We start from the raw sequence: 11769 nt of genomic DNA, 5'->3' as shown, positions 1-11769 counted from the left end.
ATTAATAATATACAGCCATTATATTACATTATATTATTTTGTACAATTTAAGTTGATTCCTTACCTGTATCGATGCGCTCTCTGGCCCTTGAATTGCTCATGCCCGAGTAAGGTGTATCTCCCTTGGAGAATATCTCCCACATCAGTATGCCATAGGACCAGACATCGCATAGGGAGGTGTATTTGCCAAAGTTCAGGGCCTCTGGCGCTGTCCATTTCACGGGTATTTGCTTCATGCCATCGGAAACTGTTCCAGAACAAAATATAGATTAGTTTGAGTTGGAGTTTGTTTAGATCGTTAACCCTACCTATATATTCCTCTTCCTCGCGGGACATTCCGAAATCAGAGATCTTTACGCTGTGCTCTAGATCGACGAGACAATTCCGCGCCGCCAGATCCCGATGAATGCAGTTCTTGGACTCCAGATAACGCATGCCTGAATTAACAATATTATATGGGTTTAGTTGGGGATTTTTACTGGGTTTATGTGGCTCTTACCTGCTGCCGCATCTCGGCACATTCCCATTTGTTGGCGAGCGGAGAGGCCATTCGAGTTTTTACGCAAATATGTAAGCAGGGAACCACCTGGAAATGTACATTCAAATATGAATTTCGCTGGAATACATTCTTTATTTTCTCGTTTATTCTTTTTCCCCTCACTTACCCAGCACCAGTTCCATGACAATCATTATGGGCTGCTTCTGCACACAAATGCCAATCAGTTTGACAATATTCGGATGATCGTACTGCTTAAGGATGCGGCCCTCCTGCAGGAACTTGCGCTTCTGTTCGTCGGGCAGGGTCATGCGGCAGGTTTTGACGGCCACATCCAGTTTGGTGGACTTCAATTTGGCCTTGTAGACATCCCCAAAGTTGCCCTGGAAATAGAACAAGTCTAGTAAATATCCAACTCTTTCAGAATTCAAACAAGCACGGATGATTACCCGGCCAATCCTTTCGAGTAGGACCACATCATCGTTGCTCAGCTCCCAGCGTTCCCGGCAAACGGGTCGTCGGAGAATGGCACCGGACTTGACAGTGACGGGCAACTCGATGTGGTACTGATGCATGATCAGCTCCTGGATGCTGGCAAAGGGCGGACCCTCGAAGCGGAAGTTGCCCTCGACCGTGGTCTGGACGATGAAGTGCTTGTGGCCATTCCAGCAGACGCTCAGCACAATCTGGCTTTCCTCGTTCCGGATGGTCTCGCGCACCAGGAAGTCGCCGTCGTTGTTGAGGAGACGCACCACCTCCTCGCGGGGCAACACACCGTGGAACCACTCCTCCTCGTAGAGCGGCCGATTCGTGGACAGGGATATCTGCAAGAGCCAGACAATTAGCTTAGCCAATATGTTCTACCCACTTAGCCAGAAGATTAGTGAACGGCATGCAGAATACAGAATACGAAATACAGAAAGAGTGAAACGATGGCAAATAAAATAGAATGGAAAGCTTAACACGCCATTTCCACAATTTCCACAAACGGTGGAACGGAAATGCGTGGGTGCAATTGGCTCTGACGAAATGCAGCAGCCTTTTTTTTAATAAGATACAGAGATACATAGATACACACGCAAATTAAAATAAAATACTGTAAGCAAGAGGCATATAAAAATAAATATTATTACTACATCGGATATGGATATGGACAATACAGAAGATCTACGTTCAAGGCTGACGCTTGTGTGACTCACAAATACTTTCGATTTGGGTCTTTTCTTACGTGCCGGCGGCACGGGGCGGCCGGCAAAGACAAAGGTCTCAAAGATCCCGCTACCATCGGGGCCACCATTACTGCTCCGACCGGATGTGCTGGTGCTGGTCATTATGGACGTATAGGGATACTATCAACTGTCCAAGTACTTGCGCAATATCGAAAAAACGCGTTCTACAAATATGATTTCCAACTTTTCACTGGCCAAACAGACGCCAAACATTTCAAGAGACTTTCAAGAGAGATTAATGGCAGCGGCTGCCTAGTGCCTAGTGCCTAGTGCCTAGTGCCTACTGCCTGCGGCCCAGTGTCCAAACTGTTCGTCGGATCAGGGAGAACTAAAAGCTATAATCGTTTTACGCTCTCAGTTGAACTTGTATCTAGGATAGAGAGAGAGAGAGACACTGTGTGCTCTGTATCTTTTTGTGGCACGCACACGTAAATTTAGATATCGGAAGGGAGAAAGATACTTCTGGCAGATCGAAATATAGATACTCTTTCAGTCAATCAAGTGTGGAACATCAAAAGAGGGTCAAAGGAAATGCTAAGTAGAGGGTGTATTTTCCTCTGATATGAAATCTGTTCTGTTAAAGAAAGATACAACATGCAAAGCTATTCTCAACGTTTTTATCCCCTTTTTTTTAACAGATTTGTAAAGCCCTCTCTGTAACCTCTCTGTATGGAAAGGTTCTCCTTCTAAAGCCTTGCTTCCCCACCTTTTTTCTTTCAAGAAATGCCAGAAACTATGTCTCTCCTGCTTTGGCCAAACCGAGACACATAGTTCTCATACCCTAAGCCAAGAACTTCCGTCAAAGATCTATATGAATTGGGAGCACCCTGTGCTCTATTTTTAGGACCCCGCAATAAAAAGCTCTCCCCCACATGCTTTCAATATTGAACGTAAACGTTGAAACATGCACAAACAATCAATCAAACATGCAAATAGAGGCAAAAGGCGATGCGGTTTTTGTTTTGTTCATTGTGAGGAGGCGCCATCCGGCGTCCGGTTGCTTAGATACTCTTGATACGGTGGAGGGGGTGCTGTTGTAGCTGTCGAATGCGAGAGTCGAGAGACGGTTACGGGAACTCACACTGGCCGCCAAGCTGGGAATGCAGTAGCAGTGCTCCTTCATGCTGAGCACATCGTCGCTGATGCTATCCTCGTTATCGTTATCGTTATCATGGTCCCGGTCCCGGTCATCGTCGTCGTTCTCGTCCAGCTCCCCGGAGCTGTGCGACTCGAACTTCCGCTCCATCTGAATGGGCAGCTTCGACTTTGGGGCCGGTGCGGGGCAGCTGCAGAACTGCTCCTCGGCGGCACCCTCTTGGTGCTCCGTGTCGAACTCCTTGGCAAAGTCAAAGACACTCTTGCTGGGGTGGATGCGCCTCCGTTTGGTGCACTGTTTGCAGGGCTTGGATCGCTTCAACTGGAAGTTGAGCAACTTGGATCGGAATGTATTGCGGATGGCTTTCGATTTGTTCTGGATCTTTGGCACTTTGAATTTCAGTCTTGAGGTCTCCTTGGACGGCGTCGCAGACGATGTGGTCGTGGTGATCGTCGTGGTGATCGTGCTCGTGATGATCGTGGACTGTGAGGCACTGTGATTGCTAATACTACTGCTGGCATTGTTGTTGTTCTGGCTGCTGCTGCTCGGATTCGTTTGGGACTCGCTGCCGCTGGAATGCTGGTCGTTCGGGGCCTGGGGCTTCTCTGGGTGCTGCTGCTCCTCGGGCAGCGTCGCACTCTTGCCCATTCGCACCAGGGGACTCTTGGAGAACTCCTTGAGATTGCTGAAGATGTTGCTGATGGACTTTTGGGTGAAGGACAGCGAACGCTTCTTCGAGTATCCCATTTCCTTGGAGGACAGCTGTGAGGAGCGGCACTCCGAGCTGGAGCTGGAGCTGCGCTTCGTTTGGGCGTCCACATCGCTGGGTGCTGGCTTGCGGGTCTGCACCTCGTCCATGCTCTCGATGGCATTCACATCATCGTTGGGCGTCGTGGGCTGCAGGCTTCGCTTCAAGCGATCGTCCAGCACTCGATTTAGCTCATCGATCCTGTCCAAATGCGCATCAATCGAGTTCTGTGGCACTGCCTGATTGATTTCTATCTTGATCTGCTCTTTCCGGGCGGGCAGCTCCGCCTCCTCCTCCTCCTCCTCCGCCTCGCTGGCGAGACTGTCCGCATGGGGTATCTTCAGGCCCAGCTCGAGATCCGCGTAGATGTGATTGTTGTTAGTGTTAGTAATAACGGCAACGGTTAGCTGGGTGAGCGGGGCGGGCGAGAAGACCGCCGGCAACGGCTCCAGCGGCTCCTCGTCCTCGCCCAAACACAACATGGAACACTGGGTGCGACGCAGTCGCGGCAGGGCCGGCGGCGACGAGCTGAGGGATATCTCCTCGCCCAAGTAGTGGACGCTGGCCGCCAGGCGCAGCGGGTTAGTAATGGGCTCGTAACGTGCAGGACTACGCGCATCCCCAATTACCGACAACGATCCGAGGCTCTGGGAGCGCGGCTGCATCTTCGAGAAGCGTCCCTGGCGCGTCCGTGTCATGGGCGTCGTCGGTTGCGGCGTCGACTTGCGCTTGAAGTGGCGCCCACGGCCGCGCAGCAGAGTGAGGACTCCCCCGCGTCGCATCAGCTCATTCATGATGCCCAGCCCTGGAGAGCTAGTGGAGTTGGAGCGCTGCTGCCAGCATCATCCCATGTGGGATTGGAGGTAGGGGTTTCAAATGGGTTAGATTTCGAGTGTGTTGTGTGGTATGTGTGGATGGGACAGAGGGCGGCATCCAGAGAGAAAGAAATCGTTTCATGGCAGAAGATTAGTTATCATTAGAGCTAGACCAGAAACCACCTACAACTTAGGACTAGCCACAACCCAAGGGGCAACGTGCCAACCCACCTGCTGTTCGTTGTTGTAGCCATTCTCGATGAAGGTCTGCTCGAGGGTGAGGTGGTCATCGCAGCCGGAGGGCAGCTCCTCGCAGCCCACTTCGTTCAGAGCGCACTTGATCATGTCCACCAGCTTCTGTTTCTGTTTCTCCTGGCATCTCAGGGCATTCAGGTCCTTGGACTGGCGACTGTTGACAGAGAGAATTACATGATTTACAGTGATCTATTGTGTAGTTTCGGTGAGCTATCCTACCACTGGCTGTCCTTGTTGGACTGTATGCCATTGGAGCTGTTGCTGCCGTTCGAGATAATGCTGCCGTTGGCCACCGGCGAGCCACCGTTCACATGCTCAATCATCTTGAGCTGCTTCTCCTGGCACTCCTTCACGGATCCCTCCAGCTCCGAGAGTCGTGTGCGCAGCCAGTCCACCGTAAGGTTGTCCACTGTCAAAGTGCTGGACTGCAGTTTGCCGGGTATGTCCTCGATGAGCGTCTCGTCGAACTGGAAGAGTAGCGGCGTTGTCGGTGAGGTTCTGCGGAAGATCAGAGCGATCAGTATTGATTCAGGGTGGTTTCCATGAAGCTGCAACCCACTTGTGTTTCTCGGTGAACTCGCCATACTCTTCGCCCGGATTGATGCCACCTATCACAGTGTCGATGCGTTTCTGGATCTCCTTGTACTTGTCGGCCGTGAGATCGCCGTACTGGACAGCCTCCTGCAGAATGTTGCGCCACAGCAGGATGAAGCTCTCCTGGACGGACTGCTGATGCTCGAGCAGGCCCGGCAGCAGGACCGTGCGAAAGTCCTTCTCCACCTCGATGGCCTCCGAGATGGAGAGCACGTACTCGTTGTGTGTGAGATGGAGCTTGCGGCAGGCCTTCTGATATTTGTCGCGCACATCGTCCAGTTTGCGGCCACTCCGACCGGGTGCTGAAAACGAGAGATCACCATTATTGATTCCAGATCGGGTTCGGGATCGGGTTACCTTTAATGTAGTGCTCCTCGAAACGCGTGCGCAGCGCCTTGTAGCCCTCCAAATGTTTTTGGTATTCGGTCTTCTTGCGCAGCACCTCGTCAGTGAGCTGAAATGAGTGAGAGATCATCAAGAAATGAGTATAAGTTGAGGTTGGGGTTTCAATGCGGTTTGCACACGTGTGCGTGGACTGTGCCATTAAGCCACTTTCCCAAAAAAAGCGAGCTTTATTCATTACATCATCATTATCATCGTCATCGTCAACGCGGCTGCGGCTACGTGTTGTGTGGTGTGGTGTCTTTTGTCGCGCACTGTCTGTGCTCCACATGCGAGTAATCGCATAATGAAACATATAGCTTTCCACCCAAACACCCCTCCCTCTCTCTCTTTCTCTCTGTACACTCGTACTCCTCCATGGGGTCTCTCTCTCTCACACTTTCTTTGGCGAAACATTTTCTCACGTTTGCATATTATGCAAGGTACAAGCAACACCAACAGGCAACAACAGCAACAGCCACAGCCAAAGACTTAGTCTCGCAAATGACTGATAAGTGACTGGGCAAAAGGATTGCAGCATTATGCAGCTGAGCCAGCATCCCAGCATCCAGCTTTCAGCAGCATCCGTTAGCATTGTCAACAAAATCAACAGCTACAAATGTTGCAGAGGGGCAGAGGGAGACGTAAAACCGAAGTTGGGGCTGATGGCTGATGCTTTCGGCCTGCAAAACTAATGGCTGCAAAGTGCAGTTAGCCAAGCAGCTGCAAAGTTGCCGAGTTCAAGTTGCATAGACACTTTGCAGCTGATGCTGGGCCCGGAACAGTGGCCGAAAAGCGGTAGAAAACGACTCGAATGAGAACCATTTTAAAGCCTGGCAAGGAACAAACCGCATAGAAGATAGCACTAAAATGTAGTCCACAAATAGTGGTTAAAAGATACTGAAAATACGTACTAGCTTCTATGGATTTATTTATAGCTGGGGAATGTTCTTTGTTAGCTTTTATCAGGAATATTTTTAATGAGGGAGAACAGCAAGCGAACGGCCTTTAGCTATTGTATTTTAAAGAAACAGCTTATAGGACTGATATTTCCTTATCCTTATCGAGTCGGTATTCCCACAGTTCGTCCCAATGTTGGTCAACGGCTTAAGTCTGCAACCTGAGCCGCTTTTTGTTGTCGTTGTCGTGGCTGTTGCTGTTGCATTTGTCCATGCATATTAATTGCAGACAGTTTTGCACGCGGAAGACAGCAGAAATACACGCAGCGAAATTAACTAATTGAATGATGAGCAGGCCCCAGGCCCAAAGACATTCCTGGGACAATCGAAATGAAAATAGCAACAAGACAAACCAAAAGGCAATTCGAACGCATGTACTACGAATATGTGCATAAGTACATATATATATGGGTACATAGTATATATGCAGTACTCGTATAAATTGTTGACCCAGTTTACCGATTTGGCATTGAAACAGGCGTCGAGAGTGTTTCGAGAGTTATCTTGAAATTAGTTGCAATCGTAGACAACTTGTTGCTATTGTCACCGATTCCCATACCCATTCCCATAGCCATTCCCGGCTTTGGCTACGTAATAGCCAGCATTTGTAAAGTTCTGGCCATGGTTTGTTTTTGTTTTTTTTTTTTTTTTTTTTTTTTTCGGCAAGTGGTTAAGCAACTTTCAATGCCTCTGCAGCTGCTAATTTGCCTAAAAAGTTGTTTAGAAAGAGAGGGCCACAGTAATAGATAGAGAGAGAAGTAAACATGGCTCGAAAGTGGGTCATGCTCGGCGTATTTCTTACTTCTCAGCAGCCAAACAGTCAATAGTCCCCAGACCCCAGGTGGACCTCGCCTCACACATTGTTTACAAATGATTGCCAATTTTTTTTCTTCTTTTATTTCGCTGTTTTCTGCCCCGAGAACGCCGCCGGATCTGAGCGGCCAAGGAAAGTTGCTAATCTGCCACCTGCACCGAACCGAAACCAAAACCAAAACCGAGCGAAACTTTCTCAATTTTCTCACGCCCCTCCTCTCCGATCTCTCGGGGAGATCTCTGCCCCCCCATATGCTGCAGATGGTAAGCCATAACGATTCCATTAGTTGGCCAACGCACAGTTGAAATATTTCAAATCTATATGTAAATGCGGCGATGACCTAATGGAAACTGTGACAAGTGGTGCCAACTGCCACGTTTTGCATTAATCAGCTTGATTCTTTGCCATTCTGTTTCGTCGATTTCGGTTTTTTTTTTGTTTCTGTTGCTCTTTCTGTATCTGTATCTGTATCTGTTGCTGTTTCGGTTTCTTCTGCCTCAGAAATCGGTGTATTTTCTTGCTCAAAATCTATTAGAAATGAAATGTCTACAAATTAAGCAGAAAATTCGCCTGGCCTGGCTGATTCTTATTTAATGGTGATAAATTAAGCTGCATCGTGTCATATGAAATGTGGGCTATGGGGAATTCAAAACAAGTCTCCGCTAGTCTCTGGTTCCTATAGATGTCATAGATTTTTGCTCATTTTTCAATTAAAGTTTATCTAACAATTCGGGGAATCAATCATCAAGCCGAACAATTATTTATAATTGCCTGTAAAACGAATCATTTAAGGGGTCTATTAAGAATAGAATTTTAAAAACTGAAAGTGCAAAAAGATGAATGCTAAAAGTCCTATAAAAAGAGTGTAATCATACTCCACACAATTCCAATCTTCTACGAACGAATTCCCATATTTTCTGTCTTCTAAAGTTACCCAACCCTTTATGCTTTAAGCATAAATAAAGTACGACCACAGCCAATAGCAGGCCCATAAAAATAATAATAAAAAAAGAGCACAACTCAATCAAAGCGAGATTCAATTCTTGTCTACACTTCCAAAGAAATTGCCTCTAATCAAAATAAATTTGTCAAATGTATTGCGGAATCGTGATGCAATAAAGAGAGACCGAATCAAGAAAACCCCCCGGCAAAAGAGGCACAAAAAACCAACTCAAAAAAAAAGGCTGAAACTCCAGACGGCATTGCATCTGTGTGTGTGTGTGTGTGTGTGTGTTAGACATTTTCCATTTTTCTTTGGCCTGTCAGCGCGGGAGAGTTTTTCTTGGCCAACATATTTGAATATGAAATGGCCCGACAGCAGCTGTGACAAAAGTCATGGGCGCTAAAGCGATAGGAAATGCCACACGCGTTTCGATTGGGGGGTTCGGCGGGGCTCATTTTCCCCGTTTGTTGGGAAATCAATGCAGTTGATTGTATGGGAATTTTCAATCAGCTGCCGCCCCGAAAGATGGCATTGCATAAGCGCGGACAGCGGCGTGGCGTTGACAATAATGATGTTTTATGAAACATTTCGAGATTGTTTAAACACTGGCGTTTAGCCCGCAATTGCGAATTATGCAAATTTATGACCGTTGGTCAATACACGAGTTTCCGCGGATCTGGCATTTCGTATACTCGTAATTTCCTCGAGCTCTCGTTGTCGTGGTCGGCGCTGGTGGTCGAGGTTCGTGCCTTGGTCTGGGTCTGGGTCTGGCTCTGGCTCTGGTCAACGACCTCCTGCTGCTGTTGGCCAGGCCCAACAATAGAGACACGCTAATATTAATGGCCAACCCGTTTTGATGGCTCTAACCGTACAATCCATAAGCAGGGGGCCAGGGCTATGGCCACGGCAGCGTGTGCTTCTGTTTAATTTCATTGTTCAAACGATTCCGAAAAATCAGTCGCATAATTGCCACGCAATATTCACTTCACTTTCGTTGCTACATTTATTGGCCATTTCGGATTGGGATTGGGATCATATTGTGTTTTTTTGCCAAGTTTTTGTGGCGAAAATTTGCATGCATGCCAAGTGAAAAGAAAAGAAACGGCAAGAAGCGTGACGAAAAAAGCAATCGAATTTTGTATTTGTATTTTTTTTGGTCGCCATCAGCACTTTCTATTTCAGGCCGAGAGTGTCGCATCGGTGGCACAGACAAAAGAATAGAATGGCAAAATTGACGATCGCAGTGAAAGTGTCAGCGCATTAGGGCCGAGCGAGTTTCGGCCTCAAGTTTGTGGCTTGAGTCTTTCGTTTTTTGGGGCTGCCTCCCGGGCCACTGCCACTGCCAGTGCCAGTGCCACTGGGAGGTCTCAATCCGCCGCAGGAGAGGCTGCAGAACGACTTTTCAATATTCAAAGCCACCTACGTGTCGCTTGCAACTTGTTTTGCATACACACAGACACACAGATACACAAATACCCGTACAAAACAGATCTACAGAGCACTGCGGCAGCTCTCGCCAATCATTTCAGGGAATGGGCATAACTTTTGAAAGCCGAGCAGGGCCTCCATACAACTTGTAATAACTCTGCGCATACCCTTGGCTGGGGAACGGGCATATTACTAGAGGCATAAGCTGGGAGGAACTGAGGTACTTCATCTGATATCTTTCAGGCAAAGGGCATTACTATCGGACCTTTACTTTCCGATGCTTCAGAGGCTAATTCCAGGGCTCATTTACAGATACTATTAGAACTTTAATCTTCATGAACTGATGCTATAGTTCCAGTCAATAAACGTTCAACCAAATAAGGCTCCATCTTTGTTTTCCCGAACCAAAGTACCAGACATTTCCTATAACCCATTTCCTCCCCAGGAACCAGAGTGTAAAACAGATTTCCCTTTTGTCTGTTTCTAAATCAATTTATGAGTCTTTTTTTGCTATTGCCTGTCGCTGCATTTGGGCAAAACCGAGGCCTGAACTTGATCCACAGCAGCATCAGCATCAGCATCAGAGCATTCGCAGAGCAGGCACACAGCTGCGCTTTTGATGTCAAGGGAGCAAAGTCAGTTCGCACGGCACGGGAGGGAGGGCAGGGCGGGGCAGGGCAGGGTACGGCTCTTGGCCAAGTTATTACCACTCATATTGAGTAGCTAGACTTTAGAGTCGGGAAGTGGTGAACGACCAGGCGATGGGGACTGCGACTGGGCTGACTGCCTCACTGGCTTTTGTTAATTTATTTTTACTGCTCCCCAAACATGATGAAGTACTTGCCGCAGCAGCAGCCGCACCACCACCAGCACCAGTAAGAAATTAAGTTGCAGTCGCAGTCGCAGTCTCAGAGCCAAGTGGCAGGTACAAAAGCCCCGACTTCGTCTCCAGATCCATAAAGTATTTTGCTCCGGTGCGCAGGCGCAGCTAACGAGACGAAACTCAAGTCGAAGTCGGGGAACAGGCAGCAGGCAACAGGCAGCAGGCAACAGGCACAGGCCCAAGTCTCAGGTTGAAGTCCAGATTCGGGCCCAATACGTTTAGCCCTCGGGTTGGGTTCTTTATTGTTTTCCTCGCCGTCTCTGTCTCTCTCTCCCTCTCTCTCTCGGTGTCTCTACCCGTGTCTGTGCCTGTCTCTGTGCCTGTGTGTGCATGTTGCAGACTTGTTTCATAACTGGTCCACGATTCTTGGAACTGAAGGAACAAAGGCTGGGGCTGATTTTGATTTTGACCGACAAACGTTGTCTGCGCTTGTTTGCCGTTGACTCCGGCTCTTCCCCTGCCACAGCCACAGCTGCTTCGGCTGTTTGCTCAACCCAAACCCATAGCCCGGCCTGCATCTCCGGGGCAGGCAGAATGTACTTGAAAATGACTGAAAAGATACGAATGTGCCGCACATGCGCGTAGATTACTGTGAGATAGAGGCAGCAAAAGGGTTACCCCAGACGGTGCCCCTGCCCCGACCCTTTTGGCGTGTTAGAAAAACCTTTTTAACGCGCTCCGAATCGGAGTCCAAGACCGAGTCCGAGTCCGAGTCCGGCGGCAACTTAATTTTAATGGCAAGCCGCATCTCCAATTAGAACTCGTGCGATCAAACCAAACACAAGGAGCCTCTTGGATGGGTTCTCGGGGGATGATTTGGTGTGACTACCAGCCACGAGATGTGTTAACACTTGAATGATCTTCCAGCTTAGTTTTCCAACCATCCAATCCATGCGAAAATTCTGTTTCCGATTAATATTCAATCAGCGCTCGAATCATTAACCAAATTGGTCAAGACCATATCGGGGATATCGCACCATATGTATCTCTAGGTATCTATGGGCTTATGAAAGTTGAAACGAAACAAGCGCCACCTTCAGGAAGGGGATCAACATTCCCACTGTCTGCAGCTGAAATTCGTGGAATGGGAATGGGCATGGGCATGGTCATGGACCGGAGCAACAACAA

The 11769-nt window shown here is 48.3% G+C and overlaps 1 protein-coding gene across 6 annotated transcripts in view; it reads right to left on the bottom strand.

Annotated features, from left to right (window-relative positions):
• Positions 1 to 11769, bottom strand: part of LOC108155771 (tyrosine-protein kinase Fer) — a 29858-nt gene that overhangs the window by 839 nt on the left and 17250 nt on the right. For 3 of the 6 annotated variants that reach the window (XM_017286823.2, XM_033388996.1, XM_017286824.1), the window contains 10 exons: positions 5591 to 5687; positions 5199 to 5535; positions 4859 to 5137; positions 4616 to 4793; positions 2807 to 4399; positions 946 to 1320; positions 666 to 879; positions 500 to 586; positions 309 to 437; positions 65 to 247 (listed from right to left, as the gene is read on the bottom strand). In XM_017286823.2, coding sequence (XP_017142312.1) covers positions 65 to 247; positions 309 to 437; positions 500 to 586; positions 666 to 879; positions 946 to 1320; positions 2807 to 4399; positions 4616 to 4793; positions 4859 to 5137; positions 5199 to 5535; positions 5591 to 5687 — 3472 coding nt within the window. Of the gene's footprint in view, positions 1 to 64; positions 248 to 308; positions 438 to 499; positions 587 to 665; positions 880 to 945; positions 1321 to 2806; positions 4403 to 4615; positions 4794 to 4858; positions 5138 to 5198; positions 5536 to 5590; positions 5688 to 11769 lie in introns of all 6 variants that reach the window. The other 3 variants (XM_017286825.2, XM_017286827.1, XM_033388998.1) reach the window with 3 other exon arrangements.

This window comes from Drosophila miranda, chromosome 2 (assembly GCF_003369915.1).
Source record: "Drosophila miranda strain MSH22 chromosome 2, D.miranda_PacBio2.1, whole genome shotgun sequence".
NCBI lineage: Eukaryota > Metazoa > Arthropoda > Insecta > Diptera > Drosophilidae > Drosophila > Drosophila miranda.
The sequence above is the reverse complement of the archived record's forward strand: the minus strand, read 5'-3'. Positions and strand labels throughout refer to the sequence as shown.